Below are 24,655 nucleotides of genomic sequence, written 5' to 3' on the forward strand. Positions count from 1 at the left end.
TGGACTTTGGTGGCACTGTAACTTTGTTATGTTGTTGATTCACTGTCATTGCTGAGCAAATATTTGTTCATGACTCCCTAGGAACATGAGTGTCACACAAGCGGCCTCTCCAAGCTCTCTCCTCAGAGGGCTAGGCCCCAACTCCTGGATAACCTACCTAGAAAATGGCTGTGGAGCTCAGGAGCATTGGAGGGGGAGTGGGGACCCAGGCAACAAGTGGAAGGCCCGTCAATTAGTGTTGAGCCAAAGCTCTGGGATCTGAGCATTTGTACTCAGGGGCTGACACCGCCTCCCAGCTAGATGACTTGGGACCAAAGCCTGAGCATCTCATTCACCTGGGGCATGGCACTCTTGTTTTCCAGCCTTATAGAAGGACTCTGTGAGGTGGCACAGTAGAGACGTTCACAGCACATCCCAGATTCCCATTTCCCTCTGCCTCCTTCCAGCCAGTCTCAGCCTCAGCCCCACAGTCAGGAAGACCTTAGCATCCACAGTCCAGGATGCTCTCACTACAGCGGGGCTCCATGCCTGGAGTCCACAGCAATTCAGACACTACCTGGGGGCCCAGCTTCCCTCAGCAGTCTTCACACTCAGAGGAGAGACCGGGGTAGGGAAAGTGTTCCACACACCCACAGGATTCATGACACAGGTGGGACCCTCCATCAACACCCAGGTCACTGACCTGGTGACCGTCACATTCTAGAGAAGAGTCACTGTCTTTAGACATGCCCCTGGAGACTGCATCGAGAGGAGCTGAACTCCTGCGTTTTGCTTGGTCAAAGTTTTGGCTTTTCCCCCCACTAACTTGAGTGGAATTGGATTTTATTTTATTTTATTATTATTTTTTAACAAATACATTCTTTTCTTAAATTTTAATTTAACTTTGTTTTATGTGAATTGGTATGAGGGTGTCAGATCCCCTGGAACTGGGTTACAGACAGTTATGAGCTGCCATGTGGGTGCTGGGAATTGAACCACGGTCCTCTAGAAGAGCAGCCAGTGCTCTAAACAGCTGAGCCTTCTCTCCAGCCTGGGAATCAGGTTTTTTGTTTTGTTTTGTTTTTGTTTTTCTGAGACAGGGTTTCTCTGTAGCTTTGGAGCCCATCCTGGACTAGCTCTGTAGACCAGGCTGGCCTCGAACTCACAGAGATCCACCTGCCTCTGCCTCTGCCTCCTGAGTGCTGAGATTACAGACATGCACCACCACCGCCCGGCTCAGGAATCAGATTTTATATCACTAAGTTTATAGCACTTATTCAGAAAATGAATCCCACTGACCTAAATAATTTGCTTATGAAAATTCTTGCAACCAAAGGTGTGATGGAGAAGGAGGTGACAGTTTATTGAGAAGTTACTACTTGGGTTTGTTGGCATGTTCAGACCTCCTGAACACACCCTATAAGCATTCAGATAAGCCCAAGTCACCTAGCTGGTGGTGAGAAGCAGAGATGAGACTAGAGTTCATCAGGCAGGAGAGAGCTCTGGCCCATCTCCAGGATTTATAGAAAGCACTGAGCCTCGTCCTTTGACCCGGGCCTGTTGGAATGGAAGAACAAGAGTACAGCTTTGGGTGCCACTAGAGTGTCAACACATGCCAGCAGGCACCCAGCGCTCAGCCACTGTGGGCACAGTCTTGGGTAAAGAGTAAACATCACCTGCCACTCTCACTATCTAAGATGACAGCTTATGCTGGAACAGGAGCATTGATCTCCTCACCCTGTTTAGTGCCTACATCCCCAAAACCCTTTTGTGGCAGTGTCTATCTAGCCTGATCGCTAAGCTGCTCCAGCCTGGGGTACCACTCCAGTTCTGATAACCCTTTCTTCCTAAAGAGGGACACTCTATCTGTAGCAGGACTTAAGGCCGGAGGTCTTGGGAAGAACACACCCTCTCTGTCCTGGCTTGCTCTGTCTGTTAGTCCTGTGGAGCGCTGGGTCAGGTTGGCCTTGGAGCTGATATGTCACCCCACAAGAGGGTCCTGTGTTGAAGGCTTGGTCCCTGGTTGGGGGTGCTCTTGAGAGTACTAACTTCCATAAGACTTAATCCACTGATAAGATCATAGCTGAATGGACTATTAGCAGGTAGGGCCTTTTTGAAGGGTGTATCTTATCCTCATGCATGCAGTCTTGGTCCCCACTTTCTGTATGAAGGGAGCAGCTCTGCCACACAAAGCCTCCTGCCAAGAGATTAGCCTCCTCCGAGTCCCAAAACAATGAAGCCAGCCAACCTTGAATTCTGAAACCTTTGAAACTGAGCCAAAAGAAATTCTTCCATTCTTCCGTTTGTTTGTTTTTTTTCTGTTTTCTTTCTTTCTTTCTTTCTTTCTTTTTTTTTTTTACATTTTATCTTGCATGTGTGTGGTGTATTGTGTGCATAGAAGCATGCAAGTGCCATGGTGTGCATATGAAGGTCACAGGAGAACTTATGAGAGTCAGTTCTCTCCCTCCATCATATCGGCCCCAGGGATTGAACTCAGGTTATCAGGCTTGATGCAAAACAAATGCACCTTCAGCCCTTAAGTCATCTTCCTGCCCAGGTTTGTTTTTGTTGTTTTGAATCTATCTCAAGCATTTTATCACAGTGACTAACAGGGGGGCTTCTGGAGATCCGCTCAAATCCCAGTCCCATCTCTTTTTGTTATTATTGATGTTTGTTTGTTTTTCTGGTTTTTCAAGACAGGGTTTTCTCTATGTAGCCTTGGCTGTCCTAGAACTCGCTCTGTAGAACAGGCCGACCTCAAACTCAGAGACCCTTCTTGCTTCTGCCTCCTGAGTGCTGGGACCAAAGGTGTGCGCCACCACACCCCCAATCCATCTTTTTTTTTTTTTTTTAACTTTATGTGTATGGGTGGTTTTTGTTGTTGTTTTTCTACATATATGTCATGCAAGTGTGTGCCTGGTGCCCATGGGAACCAGAGAGGGCATTACATTCAGTGGAATTAGAGTTACAAATAGTTGTGAGCTGCCATGTAGCTGCTGGGAACAGAACTCTGGTCCTCTGAAGAGCAGCCAGTGCTCTTAACCACTGAGCCATCTCTCTAGCCTCCTAGTCCCACCTTGGAAGCATTAATGCTGCCCCCAAGCATGTGCAGCTGCTCTGTTCACATTTGACCTGTGTGATGAGGAAGGGACCCAGGAATTCACACTGCATCTTAAGGGCCAGGGTTTGAGACAAGGTCTTGCTATGTACCTCAGGTTGGCTTTGGAGCTCATGTTGGCACTGAACTTGAAGCAATTCTTCTGTCTCAGCCTTCTGCATGCTGGAATTGCAGGCGCTCACCAGCGCACATAGCTACTGCATTTTAAATCAGAGGAACTAGAGGCCGAGAGGAACCTGGGCTGGGAAGTCGTGACAGGCTACTTCATTTTCTAGGTACAGGGCTAATGAAAACACAGGATCCCTTTGTTCGAAAAGTATGAAGAATTTAAGCCAGGCAATGGTGGTGCAGAGGCAGTCGGATCTCTGAGTTTGAGGTCAGCCTAGTCTACCAAATGACAGGTAGGACTACACAGAGAAACCCTGTCTTGGAAAAATAAATAAGTAGATGATTGATAGATAGATAGATAGATAGATAGATAGATAGATAGATATAAAGATAGCTGTATTAAGAACTTCATGGGTGGGCTGGAGAGATGGCTCAGAGGTTAAGATCATTGGCTGCTCTTCCAGAGGTCCTGAGTTCAATTCTCAGCAGCCACATAGTGGCTCACAACCATCTATAATTCGATCTGGTGCCCTCTTCTGGCATGTAGGTAGAATACTGTATACATAATAAATACATCTTTAAAAACAGAACTTCCTGGGCAGGATGTAGCTTGGGACAGAGTGCTGTCCAGTGTGCATGAATGACGTATGACTTCCATCAGAACTTGGGAGGCCAGTCTGGTCTCCATAGTGAGCTCCAGGACAGATAGGGCTGCATAGTAAGACTCTGACCCCCCTCTTTCCCCCTGCCCCAAAAAAGATGTCTATAGGAGAAAATCAACCAAACTCACAGCCTTCTCATCCCAGGCTCTGGTCATTTCCTGTGCAGGTGGCCCCGCCTCAACCCAGAACTTGGAATGGATACTATACATCTCCTGAGCTCACCAGGCCTTGGCCTGAGCCTCTCTGAGGCTCCATTTCCTCCTCTGTGACGTCTGGAGAGCCCTGGGCACCGGTCTTCTTTCCAGGATGACTTTTCCAGAATCTTAGTCTCCTTTGCCCATCACCACCCTGACTATGGAAGACAGGTGACCGAATGAGTCAGCTCCTACAGGGCGTGCACCCCCCCACACACACACACACATCAAGTTAGTCCTTTGGGCTGTGACTCATCCCACCCTGTGTGTCCTGGGACCACAGCTGGAAGGTGGCTGTTCGGGCGACCCACAAGGAGGGCAGTCGACTGCTTGTGACGGGCTGACTCAGGCAAGATGGGGGATGGGAAGTTGCTTTTGTGCTCTCCAGCCTTGGTCTTCCATGGCGAAGCAGGCAGAGCAAATGAAAACACAAAACCACCAGTGACATTTCAGTTTTCGGTTGCACAGTGAATAATTTCAAGTGTGTCTCAAATGCTGCATGGGACATGCTTTGTTATTGTCATTATTTTTATTTTTGTGCATGAGACAGACCTACACTAAAGGAAATTCACCTTTAGAGTCTGGGGTGGTGGCTGGCGCACGCCTTTGATCCCGGCACTCAGAAGGCAGAGGCAGGTGGATCTCTGTGAGTTTGGGGCCAGTTTGGACTCCAGAGCAAGTTCTGGGCCAGTTAAGGCTACACAGTGAGACCCTGTGTATACAAACAAATAAACCTGGAATTCAATTAACTGGGCATTCCGTATTTTATCTGGCATGTCAAGGTCCTGCGGATTGGAGGCGCTCCCATGCTGGTATAGTCATGGCCCTTCCGAACACAGCAGTCACTGAGATTTCGGGAAAACCCTGAAGGGACTTTTGAAAAACCAGGGACAGGCTGGGGGGAAGGGGAGGGTCACAGGCGGGAGAGCCCCACATCCCTTACCCAACCAAGCGGCTCTGGGCTGGCCCGCAGAAAGCAGGGCAGTGTGAGGTGTGGCTTTACTGGGGACATCTACACTTCCGTCACAACACAGCACGGCCTGTCACTTGCTCAGCCTCACTTCAGCATAGGTCTGGCACTGGACATCAGGCTGGAAACTTACAGGATGTGTTAATACTGACAGAATCAGGACCTTGTACGCACTTGATACGGAAACACCCAGTCTCATGTATAAATTATGACCAGGAAAGGGAAAGACAAAAAAAAAAAAAAAAAAAGCAGAAAAGAAAGATTAAGCAATAGATTTCAGATGATGTAACAGCACAAAACACAAGTAACAGGCTGGGAGGGAATGTCTGCAAACTATGTAATATCCAGTATATATAAGCACATTCATAGTATAGTACAACAGAAAATGTAGGAAACAGATTTAGGCCAGTGATTTCTGGGTACACTAGATTGCAAGTGGAGCTCACCCAACAGTGAAAGGCCTGAATCATTCAAAAAGATGGCCTGGCCGGGCGGTGGTGGCACACACCTTTAATCCCAGCACTTGGGAGGCTGAGGCAAGCAGCTCTCTGTGAGTTCGAGGCCAGCCTGCTCTACAGAGAGAGTTCCAGGACAGCTAGGGCTACACAGAGAAGCCCTGTCTCTGAAAAACAAAAACAAAAAGATGGCCTGGACTTGATTTTACCATCTGCTTTCCTGCATCTTGAACTTCCCAGACTCTACTCTAAAGACTGAAGACAGGGACTGGAGATGAGGCTCCGAGATAGAGCACTTACCTGGTATTCCCCCATCACTCACTCCAAAAACATAAAACTCAAAGGCTAAGAAGATGGCTCAGTGGGTCAAGTCCTCGCCCTGTAAGTGTGAGCCCCTAAGGTGTAGCTGTGCACATCGGAAGCAGTGAAGCCGGAGGAGTCCCAGCAGCCCATCTGGCTGCAATGACTGCCTACTGGTTCTGTGGGTGACATCTCAAAAGATTAGGTAGAGCTAAACATAGTGCCACGTGCCTTTAATCCTAACTCTTGTGAGGAGCAGGCGGTGGATGGATCTATGTGAATTAAAGGCCAGACTGGGCTAATTAAGTAAATTCAAGGCTAGCTAGGACTACACAGTGAGACCCTATCTTTTTATTTTATTTATTTATTTGATATTTATTTATTTATTTAGGTTTTTCAAGACAGGGTTTCTCTGTGTAGCTTTGCGCCTTTCCTGGAACTCACTTGGTAGCCCAGGCTGGCCTCGAACTCACAGAGGTCCACCTGCCTCTGCCTCCCGAGTGCTGGGATTAAAGGCGTGTGCCACCACCGCCCAGCTGAGACCCTATCTTAAAAAAAAAGAGTTGATGAGGATGGGGAGAATGAGAATCTTCTCAAAATTTCACCATGTAAGAGGAATGCAAACACGATACACACAAAAAAAAATGAATATTCACTGGGTGATGGTGGCACACGCCTTTAATCCCAGCACTTGGGAGGCAGAGGCAGGAGGATCTCTGTAAATTCGAGGCCAGCCTGGTCTACAGAGGGAGATCCAGGACAGGCCCCAAAACTACGCAGCGAAACCTTGTCTCAAAAAACAAACAAACAAAAAGGTAGCCCCAGAATATAATTTTCCTTTTCCCACTTTCTTATGAGGCAGTCCTGGGCCTGGGATGCAGCTCAGTTGATAGTGTTTGCCTAGCATGCACAAGGCCCTGGGTTTGATCCCAGCACCACTGAAACTAAGCATGGCTGCCTTGGAAGCAGTCCCAGCTCTTGGAAGGTAGGGGAGAGAAATGAGATGGTTCTGGATCATCCTCAGCTACATATCAAGTTGGAGGCTAGTCTGGAACACAGGAGACCCTGACTCAGAGCTGCAATGTTGCTGGGACTGGCTTCCAAGCCCTGGTTAAGCAACTCCCCTGCCTGAGCGTGGGTATGTCTCACTATATGTAAGCTATAGTCTGGTGATACAAGAAGGGACGCCTATACGAATTACCCTAGATTCTCCACATTGGTCTCCACTTTCGGGGACTCCTGTAGCTCTAGCCCAAGAAGTCCGCCACAGAATCCCACGACTCTTCTGCTCTGCTCTATGCAAGACTCACCGTCCTGAATTTATTTGTATGGCTGTCCCCATGCCCTTGAGTGGCCTCCCAGTCAAGCTCTTTGCTCCACATAGAGGACCTGTCTTTCACACACACACTGCCTTTCCTCGGGCCTGTCCTCTTCCAGGTCAGACGCCGCTTCAGGCGTCTCTGGCTGGCCCAGGCCCTTTAGCACTCAGCAGCCTGGCTCTGGTTTGTGGCTAGTCTGTTCTACTGTTAAAATCTATTTACCCACCATGGCAATTCCTAGAAGGTGGGAGCAGCTGAAACTAGGTAGCCTCTTCCCCCTGACAGTCACCAGCCTGTTCCACCAGCCCACGCCACATACTTAGCCCAATGCCCTTACCTTGAATGTGGCTTTCAACCCTTGCTAGAGGTGGGGTACTTCCTACCTAGTCTCCTAGCCTCTTCCTAAGTCCCTGGGGCCCGCCTAACCAGCCTCTTAAAATTCTTTCAGATTCAGCTCTATGTGGCGCTATCTCTTGGATAGTTCAAACGTGGATCTACATCTCTTCTTCCCCCACCTTGAGCCAATCGCCTGCCTCCTCCCTACACACATCTATAGCGCCTGGTACTCGCCCTTGAACGTGTATTAGATTTAGTGTAAGCTAGTCTCTCAACCAAACGCAGGGACTGTTTATCTTCACCCTCATAACCATCTTTTAGCTTGTGCCGAGTCCCGGCTGCCTAGCGTGAAAAGACAGTGAATGTGCAACTGTCCCGATCCAGAAGCGGACGCTATTCTGTAAACGACCTTGAACACGCGCCCTGGAGGCAGCCCTCTTAACTGTCGGTGGCCTTAGGCACGTGAAGCTCCATCTCCAGAACACCCCGCCAGGCGCCGCCAGGACCCGGGGGGTGGAGGTGGGAAGCAACCGGACCAGCCAGCGCTACTCTGGGGGAGGCGGGCTCTAGTGTCATATGATTGTCTAGTCACATGATCCCTAGAAATGGGGTGTGGGGAGAGAGAGGAAAGGGAGGAGGACTGAGAATTGAGTAGAAAAGAAACACAGCATTCCTGGAGAGTCCCGCCTCTATGTAGACAAGTAACCAATGGAAGCCCCGGATCCCCGACCCTCGGCTAATGGAAACTGAGGTGGGCGGGCCATCGCGCGGCCAAACCCTAGTCCAGGAGCTGACCGCCAGATGCCTCCCAGGGAGCGCGGACCCCGAAGCAGGTAGGAGGACCCGTTGCAGACATCGCCCCGGCTACTGTCCAGAGGCCTGGCCAGGCTGCTATACAATTGAGTCTCCCCTGGCGTCTCAGCTCAGAGACAAGAGAAGACCTGCCTCTTGAAAATCTCCTAGGGTTTTCTGATGCACTAACGAGGGTTTCTTTCTTTCTTTTCCATTTGGGAGGGGTGGGAGCAGTTGTAGACACCCCCAATGAAAGGCTCCCCTTGCCCAGCATGTCAGAAGGCCGAAGGCCTTTCTCCAGAGCAGGAACCACCCCTCTTGGGCCAGCTTTACTCTGTCTGTGCCTCCCACCTCTGTCTCCGGATCCCGGCTCTTTCTCCTGCTGGTGCGGCGAGTGGTCTCCGCGGTGGCCTGTGGTGGGTGGGGATCTCCCGCCCTTGGTCCCAGAGCTCAGAGGGATTGGGAGCAGGACTTGGGCGTGGTGGCCGAATCCCTGGCTTGTGTCTACCGTACTTCCTTTCTGGAGGGTGAGAGAGCTAACTTCCGCCTCTCCCTGCCACTTTTCCCTGCTCCGCAGCTCGATTGGCCCACCTTTTGGGAAATTCATCTCCCCTTGACACTCGGAGTTGGGGGGTGCCACCTAGTGGAAGATTTCGAAGATAGGGCCTTGAAAGGCTCCTGTCCTTTGGTTAGTGGTGTAGAGGTGGCCAGGGGGTCACCACCCCCAAATCCTAATGAGGAGAATTAGGACTCCCCTACCCCATTCTAATCTGGCCAGGCGACGACCTCTGGGATATTCTTTGAGTTAGGGGAGAGGGATTTGAAAACTAGAGAAGGAAATGGGGGGGAAGGGGGCTGCGGCGAACAGATCTATGTAGCCCAGGCTGGCCTCACTTTCACCCTGTAGCCCAAGTTGGTCCGGAACTTGCAATCTGCCCACCTCAGCCTCTCAAGACAGCCTAATGTGCCTGGCGGAAGCTTTGAGGTCTGGGCGGTAGGGATTTCTCACCTTCTATGGCCACCAGTGTTCACACAGAGATTGATGAACTGAGACACAGGGAACAGTTTCTGAGGCCCTCAGCAATCAATCACTGTCACTTCCAGGACTAGTACAAGTGCAAATTCTACACGGTTCCTATACCCACCCTATTTTTTTCTTTTCTTTCTTTCTTTTTTTTTTTTTTTTTGAGACAGGATCCCTCTGTGTAGCCCTGGCTGTCCTGGAACTCACTCTGTAGCCCAGGCTGGCCTTGAACTCACAGAGACTCGCCTGCCTCCGCCTCCTGAGTGCTGGGATTAAAGGCGTGTGTCACCCCCTCCCCCCTGTACCCAGCCTATTTCTATCCTGCATAGGTCACCTGTCTGGGACATAGATACTCTGCCCCTTCCCTCTGTTTATACCTCTGGCCACTGAAACTTAGTGTCCATTCCCTGGCAATGTCCAGGGATGTCAGTTGACATATAGACGCAGGTCCAGTATCCTCAGTCTGTTTTCTCTGACTTGATACTTGGGCATGGATCTGGAAAGTGAAAGTAATATTATGATTACTGCTTTGCACAGACAGTTGTTGCAGAGAAACACAGCAGGGGAAGAGAGCGGCTCCCCAGAGGGTCTTTGAATATTGCTGGTTTTGCTGTCTGAGGCAGGGTAGCCTTACTCTGGGTTGGAGGTAGGCTAGCTGAGCTGGGAAAAGGCTTATTAGGGAAGTGAGAGGCTCAGTTCCTCCTGCTGAGGCACAGGGGCACTTGCAGCTGAGTTTCGATTTCTGAGTAGGAAGAGATAGGTGGGATGTTGGAGGAGTCTAAAGGGGCCCTGGTGATGGCCCCTTTTGGGGGGAGAGGCTATTAATGCTGGGGAGGGGTCATTATGAAGCTAGCTTTGAGGCTAACCCAGCCTCTGTGTGCCCTTCCCCTGGGAGGGGAGGAGACAGTTGTGGGCAGGCAGTGGCTGGCCTGTGGGACGGCAGCCCAGACACCTCTGGCCACTGTACTTCCGTTTGCACAACTTTCTCACTCCCTTGGTTTCCCATATGATCATGTGACAACTGTTTCCCCAAAGGCCTTTGGAAGGCACATGTGGGAGTTCGCACTAGGCAGGAAGGTGAGGCTGGCTGTCCTCCTGTGGCCACGGAAGTCTCCTGTGCCTCCCAGTTAGCTGATAGTCTCAGATCAAAGCCACATGCCTTCCTGACCGGCACAACTCCGCTCCTCTCCACTCACCCATAGTGTCAGGTGATAGGCCGTGTGTGAGGACATGAATCAACACTTGTGTTCATGCCAGCATTCATGCTCACAGTGTGTGCGAGCTGGTGCAAGTGTGTGCATGCAGGGTGGGACACGCTGACTCCGGCAGCGCATCGACTTGCCTTCCTGTTCACTTGTTGAGAGGATTCAATAAATCCAATGCATGTCATGCCTTGGCCTGGGCACAGGGAAGTGCATGGCCTCAGAATAGAAGGTGGCATAGGCTTAAGATGGCTGCCAGACTTCCCTTGGCATTTGCAGGCAGATCATGTGGATCCTGGTAAGCTGGCTGGCCTTAGTGGCAGGGCTGGTGGCTGGAACACAGTGTCCAGATGGTCAGCTCTGCTCTATTGCCTGCTGCCCGGACCCGGAAGGAGCCAAATACAGCTGCTGCAACCCTCTTCTGGTGAGTGTCTCACGCCCCAGCTGGCAGCCTGAGCCTTCTGAAGGGCTACCTTGGGTTGGCCAGAAGAGGATTGCCGCAGATACTCTGGTTTATGTCATCTCTTCTTTCCAGGAAACATTGCCGGTAGTAATGAGCCATCCTCTAAGTGGCTCCTGTCAAAGCCATAGCCACTGCCCTTCTGGCTACTCGTGTCTCCTCACTGTGTCAGGGACGTCCAGTTGCTGCCCCTTCCCTCAGGTGAGGGTGCTATTGGCCCGAGGGGGGCGGTGCTTAAGATCTGCATTGACCACTTTCCTTCACTCTGCTAGCCCCAGGCAAAAGGGTCTTGCTCACACAGGCTTCTCTGTCCCGCAGGGTGTATCTTGTGGTGATGGCTACAACTGCTGCCCCCCGGGCTTCCACTGTAGCACCAATGGGACAACCTGCTTCCGAAAATCAGGTGCTGTAGGGCACGGGATGGGGGCATTGTGTGGTACCCGAAATGCCCAGGAGCCCAGCTGCCTGGGCGGTCCTGATTCCTGTTCTGCTCTGAACAGAGGGGCAGTTCTGAGAGCACAGGGGGACAGGCAGGTGTTGTGGGACCTGGAGAGGCCATGCTGGGGTGATTCCCCACCCGCTGCCCACTTTCACTGGATGCCTCTATCATCTCTCCAAAGTGGGGTCTAGCTTGTGGGGAGGGTGGCTTGGGATCTTAGGCGGTCACCTAAGTCCTGGTCCCAGCTGTTAGACCTCCTGTGGCTGAGCCTGCAGTTCCTTTAGTGATGATGCTGGGAACTTTAGTGATGAGGAGTGACCTTTCCTGACTGGATTGATGGAATCCCGGATTCTCCCATCTGCAGGTAACCCCGTGGGTGCTATCCAGTGCCCGGATAGCAAATTCGAATGCCCTGACTCTTCTACCTGCTGCATTATGATTGACGGTTCCTGGGGATGCTGCCCCATTCCCCAGGTACAGGTGTGGGGAAGTGGGGGTGACTCATGGGTAGTGGGGGTAGAGCTGGGAGCTGGAGCCGAAGAAGATGGATTATGGACCATCTATCTCTTCTCAGGCCTCTTGCTGTGAAGACAGAGTACATTGCTGTCCCCAAGGGTCCACCTGTGACCTGGCTCATACACGGTGCATTAGTTCTGTGGGCACCTACGAGCTATTAAGGAAATTCCCTGCACAAAGGACCAACAGGGCAGGTGAGGAGGTGGCAGACCATCCAGCTAGCACTTGGGGGTGAAGCCACATTTAACTCTTGGCTGGAAAGAAGTTCCCCTCCATCCTGGCAGCTTCTCCTGCCTCACGCCTTATTCCTTTCAGTGGATTGGCATGATTCTGTGGTGTGTCCGGATGCACAGACCCAGTGTCCTGATGATTCTACCTGCTGCGAGCTGCCCTACTGGAAAGTATGGCTGCTGTCCCATGCCCAACGTGAGTAAAGGGCTGGAGCTAGTTGGGCCTGCACATATCCTTACAAGGGGGCTCCAGGAGCTGGGCTGATTGCTGGGCGCCTCAAGGCCCATGCTGCCCCCTCGTGGGAGATTGGGGCAGTATCAGTCATCAGCCTGGCTTGCTCACTAAAGACTGGAATTCAGAGACCCCTATTTGTCCCGACCTAGGCCATCTGCTGTTCCGACCATCTGCACTGCTGTCCTCACGACACGGTATGTGACCTGATCCAGAGTAAGTGCCTAGCCAAGGACTACACCTCGGACCTCCTGACCAGGCTGCATGGATATCCAGGTACAGGGGCAGGCTGGACTCCATTTCATCTGCTCAATAAAGGGGGGCTCGGCTCAGGTCCAGAAACAGGTGTGGGGGTGGGTGTCGATGGTTGCGTGGAGGGACCGGGCAAGTGTGATGACGTGTGTGTCTTCTGCCTACAGTGATGGAGGTGAAGTGTGACATGGAGGTGAGCTGCCCAGATGGATACACTTGCTGCCACCTCACCACTGGGGCCTGGGGCTGCTGTCCTTTTACCAAGGTACCGGGGAGCAGTGGGCATATGGGTCCAAGCAGAGGGGGCGGCTAGCTTGGCTCCAGTGCTTTTCGGCCTTTCTCTGTCCACCGTAGGCTGTGTGCTGTGACGACCACATACACTGCTGCCCGACAGGGTTTGAGTGTCACACAGAGACAGGAACCTGTGAAATGGGAGCCCTCCACGTACCCTGGATGAAGAAGATCACAGCTTTTCTCAACCTGCCACACCCAAAAGCCTACACGAGTGATGTCCCTTGTGATGACTTCACCACCTGTCCTCCTGGGAATACCTGCTGCAGACTCAGTTCTGGGGACTGGGGCTGTTGTCCTGCCCCAGAGGTACAAGGATAGGGGGTCAGCAGCGTGGGGGGGGGGCATCCTGACCTTGGCAGGTGGGTGGCAGGAGTCCTGTTGCTTTATTTGTCTACATTCCGCCTAGTCCAGGGTGGTACCCTGTGCTGTGATCTGTCCCCAGCTGGAGGAGCTGTGGGCAGGCCTCCCATAGGCCCTTGGTAGAACCCTCTTCTCTGCCCACCCCTAGGCTGTCTGCTGCTTAGACCACGAGCATTGCTGCCCACATGGTTTCACATGTACAACTGAGGGGTACTGTCAAGATGGAGACAGAATAGTGGCTAGCCTGGAGAAGATGCCCGCCCACCACACATCTCTGTCCTTAAGTGAGGACAACGGTTGTGACCAGCACATCAGCTGTCCAATAGGGCAGACCTGCTGCCCTAGCCTGAGGGAAGGCTGGGCCTGCTGCCAGTTACCCCATGTGAGTTTCCGCCCACTGCCCTGGGAGAAGGGAGCTGTGTTCTTGGGCTAAGCAGTGTGATGCCATTCCACTGCTCCCAGGCTGTGTGCTGTGAAGATCATCAGCATTGCTGCCCGGCTGGATATACCTGCAATGTGAAGGCCAGAACCTGTGAGAAGGAGGTGGAGTCCATCCAGCCTGCTGCCCACCTGACCATTGGCCCTCACATTGGGAGTGTGGAGTGTGGGGAAGGGCATTTCTGCCACGATGACCAGACCTGTTGTAGAGACCACCTAGGAGAGTGGGCCTGCTGTCCCTACCTAAAGGTCAGTGCCATCCTTGAACCTGGGGCTGGGTATGGCCATGGGCTGGGTTCTGCCTTGTCCAGTACTCACTCTCCCTTGACCATCCAGGGCACCTGCTGTGTAGATGGGCGTCACTGTTGCCCTATTGGCTTCCACTGTTCAACCAAGGGAACCAAGTGTTTGCTGCAAAAGAAGACCTTTCGCTGGGACATGTTTTTGAAGAATCCAGCCCCAAGACCGCTGCTATAAGAAGGGGCTAAAGACTAAGGAACTCCACAGCCCTGGGACCCTGATCAGAGGGTATCCACCACTCAGGCCTCCCTAGCACCTCTTCCTCTAGACCTACCCATTCTGAGTCACCCCATCACCATGGGAGATGGGGCCTCAAACTAAGACCTTTTATGCAAAGAAGGCTGTGGAAAAAGCCCCATTTCAAACTGCCATTTCTTCAGATTTCTGTGGACCTTGTGGCCAGGTGCTCTTCCCGATCCACAGGTATTGTGTGAGCTTGCTTGTGTGTATGTACGCACGTGTGCGTGTGTTTGCTCCAATAAAGTTTATACACTTTCTTAGCGGTGTCTGATTTGGTGCTCTGGGGTCCTCCGGTGTCAACATCCCCCACAGAAACACTCACACATAACATCTTTAACCTCACCAGCTTTGTATTTTTGTGTCTAGAGCGTCACCATCACATTACCCCTTAGTCCCCAGGACCACCCCAGCCACCAGCCCTGTGACATCCAAGCAGCACCCCTTCCCTCCCAAGGGTCCACAGAGATTGACCCTCCCTTCCCAGCCCTCACCCTAGCAGCTGAAGCTGGGTCGCCCCTCCTGCTCGCCCATAATAGATCTTTCTATGTACAGCCACGTTTATACAGGCACTGCTCCCCACCCCAGCCCTCCTCCCCAGCCCCTCCCATGGGGGACCGGGCCCCTCCCACCTCCCTCTGCTCAGAGGCGATCCAGGGTCCCTTCCCAAGACACTCCCCCAGCACATACCACAGACGGGCTCAGAACCCTTCTCCCGGCTAAGAGCGCGTGCCCCCGCAGCACCCCGGGGCGCGCACTCTGGGGACCTGCCCTGGCGGCAGGGGCGGCGGCCGATCCCCGGGCCGCGCTACTTGACGTTGAACACCATTAGCGGCCGCTCCTCCCGCCGCTGCCACGGGCTCTTCTTGTCGCCAGCCTCGTCGCCCACCTCCGCCCCCAGCTCGTCCTCCGGACTGGTGAGCGAGTCGCGCCGTAGCTCGCTGGCGCTGCTGCGGGAACTGTCCCCACGGCTGCGGCCCCGACCCCGGGGTACCGTGGCCGCCCGACCCTCGGGCGCCACCACCTCGTCCAGTAGGGGCGTTAGCGAGTTGTCCTCGGGCGAGCAGAGGCCCGTACGGCTCTCGCTGCTGCTGGGCTCCGTGTCCTCGCTGAGCGCCAGGCGCGGGGGCGCGGGCGGCGGCGGCGGCGCGGGCGGCGGCGCGCGCTCTCGTTCCTCCCGTGGGGGCCGGCGACGCGCCGGCCGAGCCTCGTGCACGTCGACGCCCGAGTCCAGGCTGGCGTCGGTGCTGCGGCCACCGCCGCCCGCCTGCAGGTCGATGTAGGAGTGGCGCACTTGCGAGTTGGAACGCCCGTCCAGGGACACGAACCAGGCGCGCGGGTGAGGCTTCACGCCCAGTTCCAGCAGCTTCTTCTCGGTCAGAGCCTGCAGCTCGCCGTTGAGCTGCGCCATGGTGGACTCGTTGAACAGCACGGGGATGGTGACCGAGCCGCTGACCGGTGCGGAGCGCCCGCCGCCCCAGCCCTCGCCGCCGCCGCCGTCTCCCCCCGCACCCGCGTGGCCCTGCATCAGCGGGCGCTGGGGGTCGGGTTGAGGGAAAGGACGCGCGGGGCCGGCGGCCGAGCCTTCCGGGGGGGTGGCCTCGTCGCCCACTCCCACGGCGCCCGCCTCGCCGCCCAGGCGCACGTAGTGTGCGGGGATCACCAGGGTGGGCATGACGTTGCGGTACACGTTGTCCTTGAGGTGGTCGATGGAGCCGCAGAAGATGAGCTGGCCCGGCTGGCTGAGGGACGGCGGCCGTGCCAGCTGGTCCACCGACTGCGACAGCAGAAAGTCAGGGGTCTTGCTCTCGGTCGCCCCCTTGTGGCCTAGATAGTGGTCGAAGGACGGCGGCGGCGAGGGAGGCTCGTGCAGGAAGGCCGCGGCCCCCGCGGGACCCCGCCGGTACTCGTCCAGGCTGGGCTCCAGCCCTCCGGGACCCTCGACGGAGCGGGCGCTCTTGAGCCCGGCACCGTCGCCGCTGCGCGTACCAGGAGGCTCGGCGGCCGGACGGCTGGCGGAGCGCGGTTTGGCACGGAAGAAATCATCTCGGGAGGATGCTAAGTCCCGGGAGCTGGAGAAGGCCGAGTGTAGAGAGCCTGGGGGCGGGGCCTCGGGGTCTCCCGAAGATGTAGGCTCCAGGGGTCCCCCGCAGATGAGATGGAGTTGAGACATCGAGGTGGCCTGATCTCGTTTGTTGTCCGAGGGGCCAGAGAGCTGCAGCTTGCGGTGCTGTTGTCGTGGCTTCAAGCAGCGTCTCCTGGAGAGGAGGAAGACAAGACCTCAGGAATGCTGAAAGCAAAGGTCTCCTTAACCCCCACGGTTTGCCAACACAAGGGATGAATAGTGGATAGATAGTGGATGATGCTTGGAATTTTCGAGATAGATGTGGGGAGGGAGGGACGCTGGATGATGCCTGGAAGCTTTTTGTAGAAACACATCCAGGAGCTTCATCCATTCAACTTCATGGGGTAAACTCGGTAACGCTTTGGCATGTAAACCAGCTGGAGTGCCTGCTCTGGGGGGGGGGGGTCCCCTGGGAGTGAGAGTTGGGTTGGTTGGAGCAGCTGGACAGTTTCTGCAAGGGGCAAGGCCCGCGGGTCCTGCCATCTGTCACCCCTCCCTGTAAAGCCACCAGCCTCTCCGGTCTTAGCTCTTGTATTTCTGTTTCTTCCTGGAAGCCCGTTGAGGATCAGAATTGTGTTTTCTGCATCTTTGGGACCCCAGTGCAGGGATCCTGGGAGATAAGGCGGGTGGGTCTCGGGAGCACTCACCGGCAGTAGTATATCAGTAGACACAGCAGAATGAGAACCAGCAGTGTTAGAGCGGCCAGGATGGTCAGCAGGAAGATGGTGTGGTAGGTGCCAATGTCCTGAATGCCTGAGGTGATGGTAACCAGCCCTGTGCCAGGCAAGGGCTTAGGATGCCCTTCCTGCCTTTCACAGGGCCTGAGCTCTCCCGGCCTCTCCTCCCACCACTGCCCCACTGCCTACTGCCCCACTACCCCACCAATCTCACCAGACGTAGGGGAAGCCATAGCGGCTGCCCAGTACCCCAGCTGTGGGGAGACAAAAGTCCAGTAGACCTGTCGGCCTTCCTTCCGAATCACACCGGTGCCGTTTCGTACCCACAGCCCTGAAAGAGGCCAGAGGAGTTTGTTTATCAAAGTCAATGTTCCGTCACCTCTAACCTAAGCCCCACATTCCTTCCCCAACCTCCTGCAGCCCTGCCCCTAACACTTACCACTCTTAGGGTCAAATCTCCAGGCTGGAATGCTGGTGCCCACAGCCAAGGCACGAGGCTCTGAGGGCACTGGCAGGGAAAGGTGAATGGGGCCTGAGAGCGGCACCTCTGTCCCATTGCCCGTTAGCAGGTGTACACTCACAGCAGCCAGGGGTATCAGCTCCAGCCAGGAGCCATTGCCTGAGGGAAGAGGACACTGGCACTAATGGCTAAGTCCCTAGGGAAGGACGGAGTCTCCCCTCTACATTCAGGACATGGCCTACCTGAGCTGGAGGCCTCGGTGCCCAGGAAGGCGGGGAAAGCCCGCATTTCCTGCTGGGTGCTGGCAGGTGTGAGCGAAGCCCAAAGCTGGCTGTAGGTAGAGCTGACAGGCAGGCGAGCAGCTCTGCGCTGGAACTGCACCCAGGGCTGGGAGCGGGCACCTGGATGGAAAGCAGGCACTATGGTAGCCTGGCCCCGACCAAAGCAGAATGCAAACATCCAAAAAAAAAGGGGAACCACTGGGTTAGGCCAACTGAAAAGGCCAGGGTGGTGATAGAGAGAAATGGGTAATCATGGATTGTTAATTTGAAGGGATGTGGTACTGAAACCTCCATGTCTGGTGACTGTGTGTGTGACCTTCCACAAATGTCTTGCTTTCTCTTAAGTTTCCCTGTGAACTTATAAAAGGATGAGGGTCGTGGGGCTGAAGAGGAGGCACAATGGCTTAGAGAGTTGACTGCTCCCGCAAAGGCCCTGAGTTCTATTCCCATCACCTACACGGCAGCTCACAACCATCTGTGACTCTGGTTCCAGGGAACCCAACACCCTCTTCTGACCTCCATAGGCTCTTGAATGCACATGGTGTGTAGAAATACACACACACACACACACACACACACACACACACACACACACACACACGACAACCATGTCCTGGGCTAACAGCGTCTTCTGAGTGGCAGGCATTTGAGTTAGGTCCTGGGATACTGAGCTGACTAGAAGATCCCCTGTCTTCATTCTCACAGTATAGTATGTGCTGTTCTTTACAGTTTCTCTAGAATTTTCTGCTAGGATGCTGCCCATTTAGTGCCCACTGGATACACATGGCTGGTGAGCCTGACCCGGTGGCACACATGTATAATGTCAGCACTCGGGCGTCTACAGCAGAAGTATTAGGCCAGACTGAACTAGAGTTCTGAGCTACTGTCTCAAAAAAAGTGGCCAAAGTGTGTGGCTGAGGAACGGGGGAATTTGATCTTTTTAAAATTTCCCGGCCGGGTGATGGTGGTGTATGCCTTTAATCCCAGCGCTGAGGAGGCAGAGGCAGGCAGATCTCTGAGTTTGAGGCCAGCTTGGTCTACAGAGTGAGTTCCAGGACAACCAAGCCTATACAAAGAAACCTGTCTTGAAAAACAAACAGACAAAAGAAGTATATATTTTTCCTTTGTTTTTATGTGTATTTTGTTTGTATGTATGTCTGTGCACCACATGTGTGCAGTGCTCTCAGAGGCCAGAAGAGGGCGTCAGATTTCCTGGGACAAGGTAGTTTGTGTGGCACCATGCTGGTACTTGGAATCCAATAGGACTCTAGTACTTGGAAGAGCAACAAGGGTTCTTCAGCAGTGAGCCATCTCTTCAGCCCCAGATCATTTCCATTTAGATAGACACACATTAGCTTACAGTGGTGTGCGTGCATGTGTGTGTGTGTGTGTGTGTGTGTGTGTGTGTGTGTGTGTGTGTGTGTTGGGGCCGAGGGAGCAGACATATAAACAGAATTCCAATCCAGTGTGGTCATAGGTAACATTTATTAAACTTCAAGATATTCTGGATACTGTCCTAAGCAGGCTATGTATAGTAACTCCCTTAATTAGCCTAGCAGCCCCTGAGGTATCAACTCCATTTTATAGATGCAGAAATGGAGCCAGAACTTCAAACACCATATCAGGACCATCGTCCTGGAGCCTGGCCTTGTCACCCCACATCTCTCCACACAAGCCCATCCCAACTAAATGTTGGGAGCCTGGCCCACCCTCTGGAGTTTTGTAGGTAAGGGAGAAAGGGAGTGGGCTTGCTTGGAGACATGCAGGAGAAAGGCCCAGAGGTCACAGGCTACAAGGGGGTAGTGGTTGCTGGTCCTGCAGGATACTGTCAGCTCTGAAGAGCTCTGCACTTCACCCTGAGCTGTGGAAGTCATGAGAGGGCAGAAGTACTGGGATAAAGATCCATTTGGCATTTTGGAATCCTTGGCAGCATTGGAGGCCTCTGATACGGCGTCAGTGAGCCCAAGATGGCAAACTAGCAATTTGTCAATAAGGATTCCGTAAGAATTTAAACTGGGGAGGGGCCGAACCCACTGTAGTATAGGTCTGCAGTACTGGCCAGAAAGCACACTGAGCCCCCACTGCCCCTTTGCCTGCCAAGTCACCTAACTCTCTCCAGCCAGGTGCCTCGCCTCGCCTGCCACCCCCAGGCCACACAGCCCTCCGCCCCTTTTATTAGCCCCACTGGGTTTCCCCCAAAGGTGAGGGATGTTTCTGCCACTGTCTGCCCGCTCTGTACACTCTCCCAGGATTTGCAGGGGCGTTCGTCTGTCTTCCCATTTGCCTATGACCATGAGGTGGGCTGTGGGTGTGTTTTCCCTCACCCCTGTGTCCCGACACCAGCCATCCGCATGGCACAGAGCAGAATATGAGCTGAGACCGAAGGCCTGTGCATAGAGACAAGGAACACTAAGGATTGCTCCAGACCACTGATAGATGTTGAGCTGCTGTGGAAGGCCCTCACGGCCTCAGAACAGCCAGGCACCAGGTAAGTGCATGACAGATACATGAAGATCCACTGGAGATAAACAGGTCAGGGAGGTGGGACTTGGAGAAGAATAGAAAGTACAGAAAGCCCCAAATAAACTATAAATATTTATTGAACACCTGTTTTTTTTTTCTCTTAGCACATCTGATGCAATTTTTTAAACCTTAATTTGATGATGTATTATCTTTCCACATCTTATACATACATCAAGTACTGCTCAGAAAGGGTGAGTGACTTGCCCAAGGACACCCAGCTACTGTGTGAAGAAGCAGAGGGTCTCTGCATACAGGTCAGGGAAGGGAGAGGAGCTATGGACTGAACAGCAGGGTATATAGCTTACCTGGAGAGCCTAGGAGGATGTGTACAAGGTCCTCATAGAGGATGAGGGTGGCTGGGCGCTCTGGGAGCAGGTAGAGGCTGACGGATGCGTATACTGCAAGAAGGATGGCCTGTCAGCTCTAGAAGAAGCACTCCCTAGATGCACTTCATCTGCATCCTAGTGGCTTCATCCTCCCCAGCCCCTTCTGTATGCCCCAGCCCAGGCAGCTGCTGCTGGGAAGCTGCCCCCTCCACCCCCAAGGACTATTTTGGGAAGGGGCTGATGGTGGGTCAGCTGCTGTTCTGGCCCCACCCCCTCCACCTGCCCCTGCACTCACACGGCAGCTTGTCAACACGCCATGGCACGGAGTTGGTGAGGAAACCGGGGCGGGCAGCAGTGACCAACACCCAGGTGCCCAGGCGGTAACTGAGGGGTAGTGTGGCCACGCCCTCTGAGTCCGTGGTACCAGCAGCCAGCAGAGTGCGGTTCCCAAACACGTCTACTGAGGCCCGGGCCAGGGGCACCAGCTCCCCGCTCACATATACCTGTACCTTGATCAGGATCTCTGTGGGAAGATGGGGTGAAGGGAGTGAGGATGAAAAGGGGGAATAGTGGGGAGAAGTTTGGGGGCTGACTCCAGCACAGTGCTAGGTATCAAATCCAGGCTCTCAGCACCGAGTTCAATCAGTGAGCGATGCTCTCTGCCAAAGCCAGCAGTCCGAGCTCAGGCCGTTTCACCAGCTCTAGCCCATGCACACTTTCAGGTTTCTGAGCTCAGGTGGTGTCTATGATGAATGATGTCATCATTACACTTTGACAGCATTTCCCCCATTCTTACTGGTTTCCAAAATAAGAATACATCTTACAGCCAAAGAAAATGCTCTGTTTGCCAAAATATGCCCTCAGCCCATTTTACAGATAAAGACAGCAAGGCTCAGAAAGTGTAAGTTCTTGCACTACAGTTAAGTGAGAAATCGGAGCTTCAGGCCTAACAGTCTACTTCTAGAATATAAATATTTGGCCACTTGACCCTAAGAGACCAATGTCTATGGGGAGGAGAAGAAAGGCCAAGAATGAGTCAGCGGGGAATGAGGAGCTTCAGGTGAAGAGGGAGAAGGTCAAGATCAGGTAAGTTGGAGGGAGGATGGGATCTGGGTCCTCATTTGCGTTCTCAAGAAAGAAAGAAAAACTTAAGATGCTAAGCTATCTTAGGTCATTCCTACCTACTCATTCTCTGTCCGGAATCCCTCCAAAAATCTGTTTCCCTTCAAATTTAGGGACCTGCCCCAGCTCCTAAGCCCAAACAAGTATCTTGATCCCTCCCCTGGAGTCTATTAGCTGGTCAGCGACAGTCAGTCACCATGGCAACGCCCTCATTCCTCCCAGGAGATCAGGCAAGGGAGCTGGGGCCCTGGTGAGGAAGGGCTGCATGGGAAGCAGACCCAGGCCCACGGGACAATACTGTGGAGGGGATTGGGAAGGAAGCATAAAGCTTCCAGATTCCCAGGCTATCTGTGATCCCCGCCTCCAGGATAAGCCGGTCATATTGGCCCTGGAAATGAGGTGCTCTGGGTTTGGATGGGGTAATGAGGCCTTGAGTTACTCTCATGGATTTCCTCAGGCGGCCTCCGCCACCTAACCGTTTCCACTCAGCACCAACTTCTCCCTCCAGACCATGCCCCACCCCTGCCTTCCCACTGAATGTCATAGATGGAGAGGTTCAGACACAGGAGGCAAGTGGGGGATACACTGGGTGCTCGGTGAAAATCCCAGGTAGAGAAGGACTCTGGAGCTGAGGGCAGCTGGGGCAAGGGGAGGAGGTGTGGGCAGTCACAGAACCCCAAGAAGACCTTTTATGGAGCCCGTCACTCAACAGTGACAGGTGTCTCATCTCAGGCTTCCAATGCAGGATACCACGCCTGCCCCTGGCATCCCATCCAGCTGTTCCCAGAGCCCACCTCCCTCTCCAGGCTAGGCCAGAGTCTAGCTCTTCAGGGTGGGGCACCCACTCTGCCCACTTCCACTCTGGTTCTCCAAGGAGTGGCAGCCTCCTGCCCCAGTAGGAATTCTGAGAAGCTAAAAGGGCCTGACTGCTCCCAGCCCTATCCTAGGCTAGGAACAGCTGGAGAGAGCAGCTGGGAAGAGGGGGTCCAGGAGTCTGAAATTTCGTCACTTGAGGGAAGCCTTTGGGCTCAAGGGCCAAAGGCTCAGAAGAGGGAGGGGCCTGGGGAAACAATACAGAGGTGGGCAGGTAAGGCCGGAGGCGCAGCGGTGCCAAGCCGGGAGGTGGGCTGGGTGTCTAGCAATTTCTCTCTTCCCCACAGCCTGGGCTCCCAGCCAGCTGCCTGAGAGAGCCCCCATCCTGGCTCTATTCCAGCTAATTCCCTGGGCCCTCCCTCCCCTGGGGTGCAGAGTCTTGTGGGCGGAGCTTCCTAAGAAGCTTGGGCCTCTTCTCTGGGAAATCAGGGGAGACTGAGGCACAGGGAAATCTCTCCCTACCCTCAAGCCTTGACATTCCATGCAGAAGCTGGGTCTCTCCACTTTAGCCCTGCCTCATTCCAGGAGGAAATCCGACCTCCTCCCTTCATCCGGACCCTACTTCCCTCAACCAGACTCCCCCCCCCCTCCCGCCGCCGCCTTTCCTGCTAGCTTCTGGTGTGTGTGTTGCGGGGGGGGGGGGGGGGGTTGGGGGGGGGAGAGTGGCTGTGTAAGGAACGAACACTGTTTCAGGATGGAGCCACAGGCAGGGAAAGGGACAGCAGTAGTGGGGTGGTGGCGCAGGAACCTGAAATGTGGGAGACGGAAGCAGGGATGGGGGTCCAGAGCATCCAGGAGTGAGCTGTGGAGTCAGGGTGTCCAGCTCTCACCGCAGAGGCCAGCCCTACCCCCACCTCACACACCTATCTGAGCCAGGTTAGGCTTGAGGAGGGTCAGGATCTCCTCCTTTGGGGGAGAGAAGCGAAATGAAGAGGGGAAGATCTGGAAGCTGGCAGAGGAGAGTAGTAGCAAGAGACGGGCTGGACAAGGACCCAGACACCTGCCCGCTCAGCTGGTGCTGCCTACAGCCAGCCAGCCAGCTCAGCATGGCTCCGCGGCCACAGCCTTGCCACGCGCCTCAAGCTGGGAATCACCATTACCCTTCCCTCAGTCCCCCACCACTGCAGTCCCTCCCTCCAGTATGAGCTGATCAGTGTTTATTTGATGCACCCCAAATTCTAAACCTGGGGTGGGGGGCTGGCTGGAAGCTGTCAGGTTCCCGGGTGAAAACCTCATTCGAGCAGTCAATCCCGCCCACAGCCTCACCCACTCCCCCTCTCCCCTCCTCCCTTGCAGCCCAGCTCTAAGCTCCCAGCCCCCGTCCGGCCCAGGGTGGCAGCCGATGCCTGCGCCCCCACCCAGCCTGGGTCGCGGCTAGGGACCCGCGGGGGGCTGCGGAGCGGGCGCCCGCCCCAGCCCGCCCCTGGGCGGGTGTCTTCCGCAGACAATAGCTCGGGCTGCAGCGCCTCGCGGACCAGGAGGGAGAAAAACAAGTCGGAGGAGGCGGTGGCGCGGAGCCTGGAGACCCTCGCCCTCCCCATTGTGTCTCCCCAAGACCCCCGCAGCAAACAGTCCCCCGTTCTCTCTCCCAGAAGCACCGATCTCGGGTCGCCTTCCCCCCCATCCTGGGAGCAGAATGCACCCCAAGTCACTAGCACCGTGAAGAGGGGGCCAGCGGTGGTAGCCGATCACCCGGCGCAGGCCCACGATCGCCTCCCCCTCGCGGCCGAGACTCACCCTGAGGGCTGGGGGGCTCCGGCGGAGACTTGCCGGGAGCCCGGGAGGCGCCGCCGAGCAGCAGCCCTAGCAGCGGCAGCAGCCGCGCGAGGACGCCGGGGCCACTCGGCGGCGGCATCGCGGGGCTCGGCCGGGCCCTAGCGGTCCATCGCTGCCTCCCGGCCCCGCTCGGCCGGCCCCGCTCAGCCCCAGCTCTGCACCGCTCTGTGCAGCTCGGGCTTGGGCTCCCGCTCCGGCTGCGGCGCCCGCTCGGCTCGATTGTCTCCGCCCGGAGCGGCCGCCAGCGCCCCCTGCAGTCGGCGCCCGGCACGGCG

At 54.6% G+C, this 24,655-nt stretch overlaps 2 protein-coding genes across 3 annotated transcripts; one reads left to right on the forward strand and one right to left on the reverse strand.

Moving 5' to 3' along the window:
* Positions 1 to 8,122: 8,122 nt before the first annotated feature.
* On the forward strand, positions 8,123 to 14,477 carry Grn (granulin precursor). Its single transcript, XM_036198113.1, is given in 14 exon segments — positions 8,123 to 8,274; positions 10,739 to 10,883; positions 10,995 to 11,120; positions 11,238 to 11,322; positions 11,723 to 11,832; positions 11,933 to 12,068; positions 12,190 to 12,263; positions 12,265 to 12,300; positions 12,489 to 12,612; positions 12,756 to 12,853; positions 12,943 to 13,188; positions 13,391 to 13,624; positions 13,705 to 13,929; positions 14,017 to 14,477. Coding segments are annotated over 14 exon segments (1,812 nt in total). The 5' UTR covers positions 8,123 to 8,242; the 3' UTR covers positions 14,158 to 14,477.
* A 73-nt stretch (positions 14,478 to 14,550) lies between these two features.
* Positions 14,551 to 24,621, reverse strand: Fam171a2 (family with sequence similarity 171 member A2). 2 transcript variants are annotated; one of them, XM_036196829.1, is made up of 8 exons: positions 24,342 to 24,621; positions 20,905 to 21,132; positions 20,589 to 20,681; positions 17,722 to 17,880; positions 17,459 to 17,638; positions 17,234 to 17,350; positions 16,990 to 17,116; positions 14,551 to 16,475 (listed from the first exon to the last, which is right to left on the reverse strand). In XM_036196829.1, exons 1-8 carry the CDS (start codon positions 24,457 to 24,459, stop codon positions 15,026 to 15,028), a joined length of 2,472 nt encoding a protein of 823 aa, XP_036052722.1. In that variant the 5' UTR covers positions 24,460 to 24,621; the 3' UTR covers positions 14,551 to 15,025. The 2 variants fall into 2 exon arrangements, with proteins under 2 accessions (XP_036052722.1, XP_036052723.1); XM_036196830.1 differs by having other exon boundaries at positions 14,950 to 16,475; positions 16,990 to 17,095.
* Positions 24,622 to 24,655: the final 34 nt, after the last annotated feature.

The sequence above is a fragment of the Onychomys torridus genome, chromosome 8, assembly GCF_903995425.1.
Source record: "Onychomys torridus chromosome 8, mOncTor1.1, whole genome shotgun sequence".
NCBI lineage: Eukaryota > Metazoa > Chordata > Mammalia > Rodentia > Cricetidae > Onychomys > Onychomys torridus.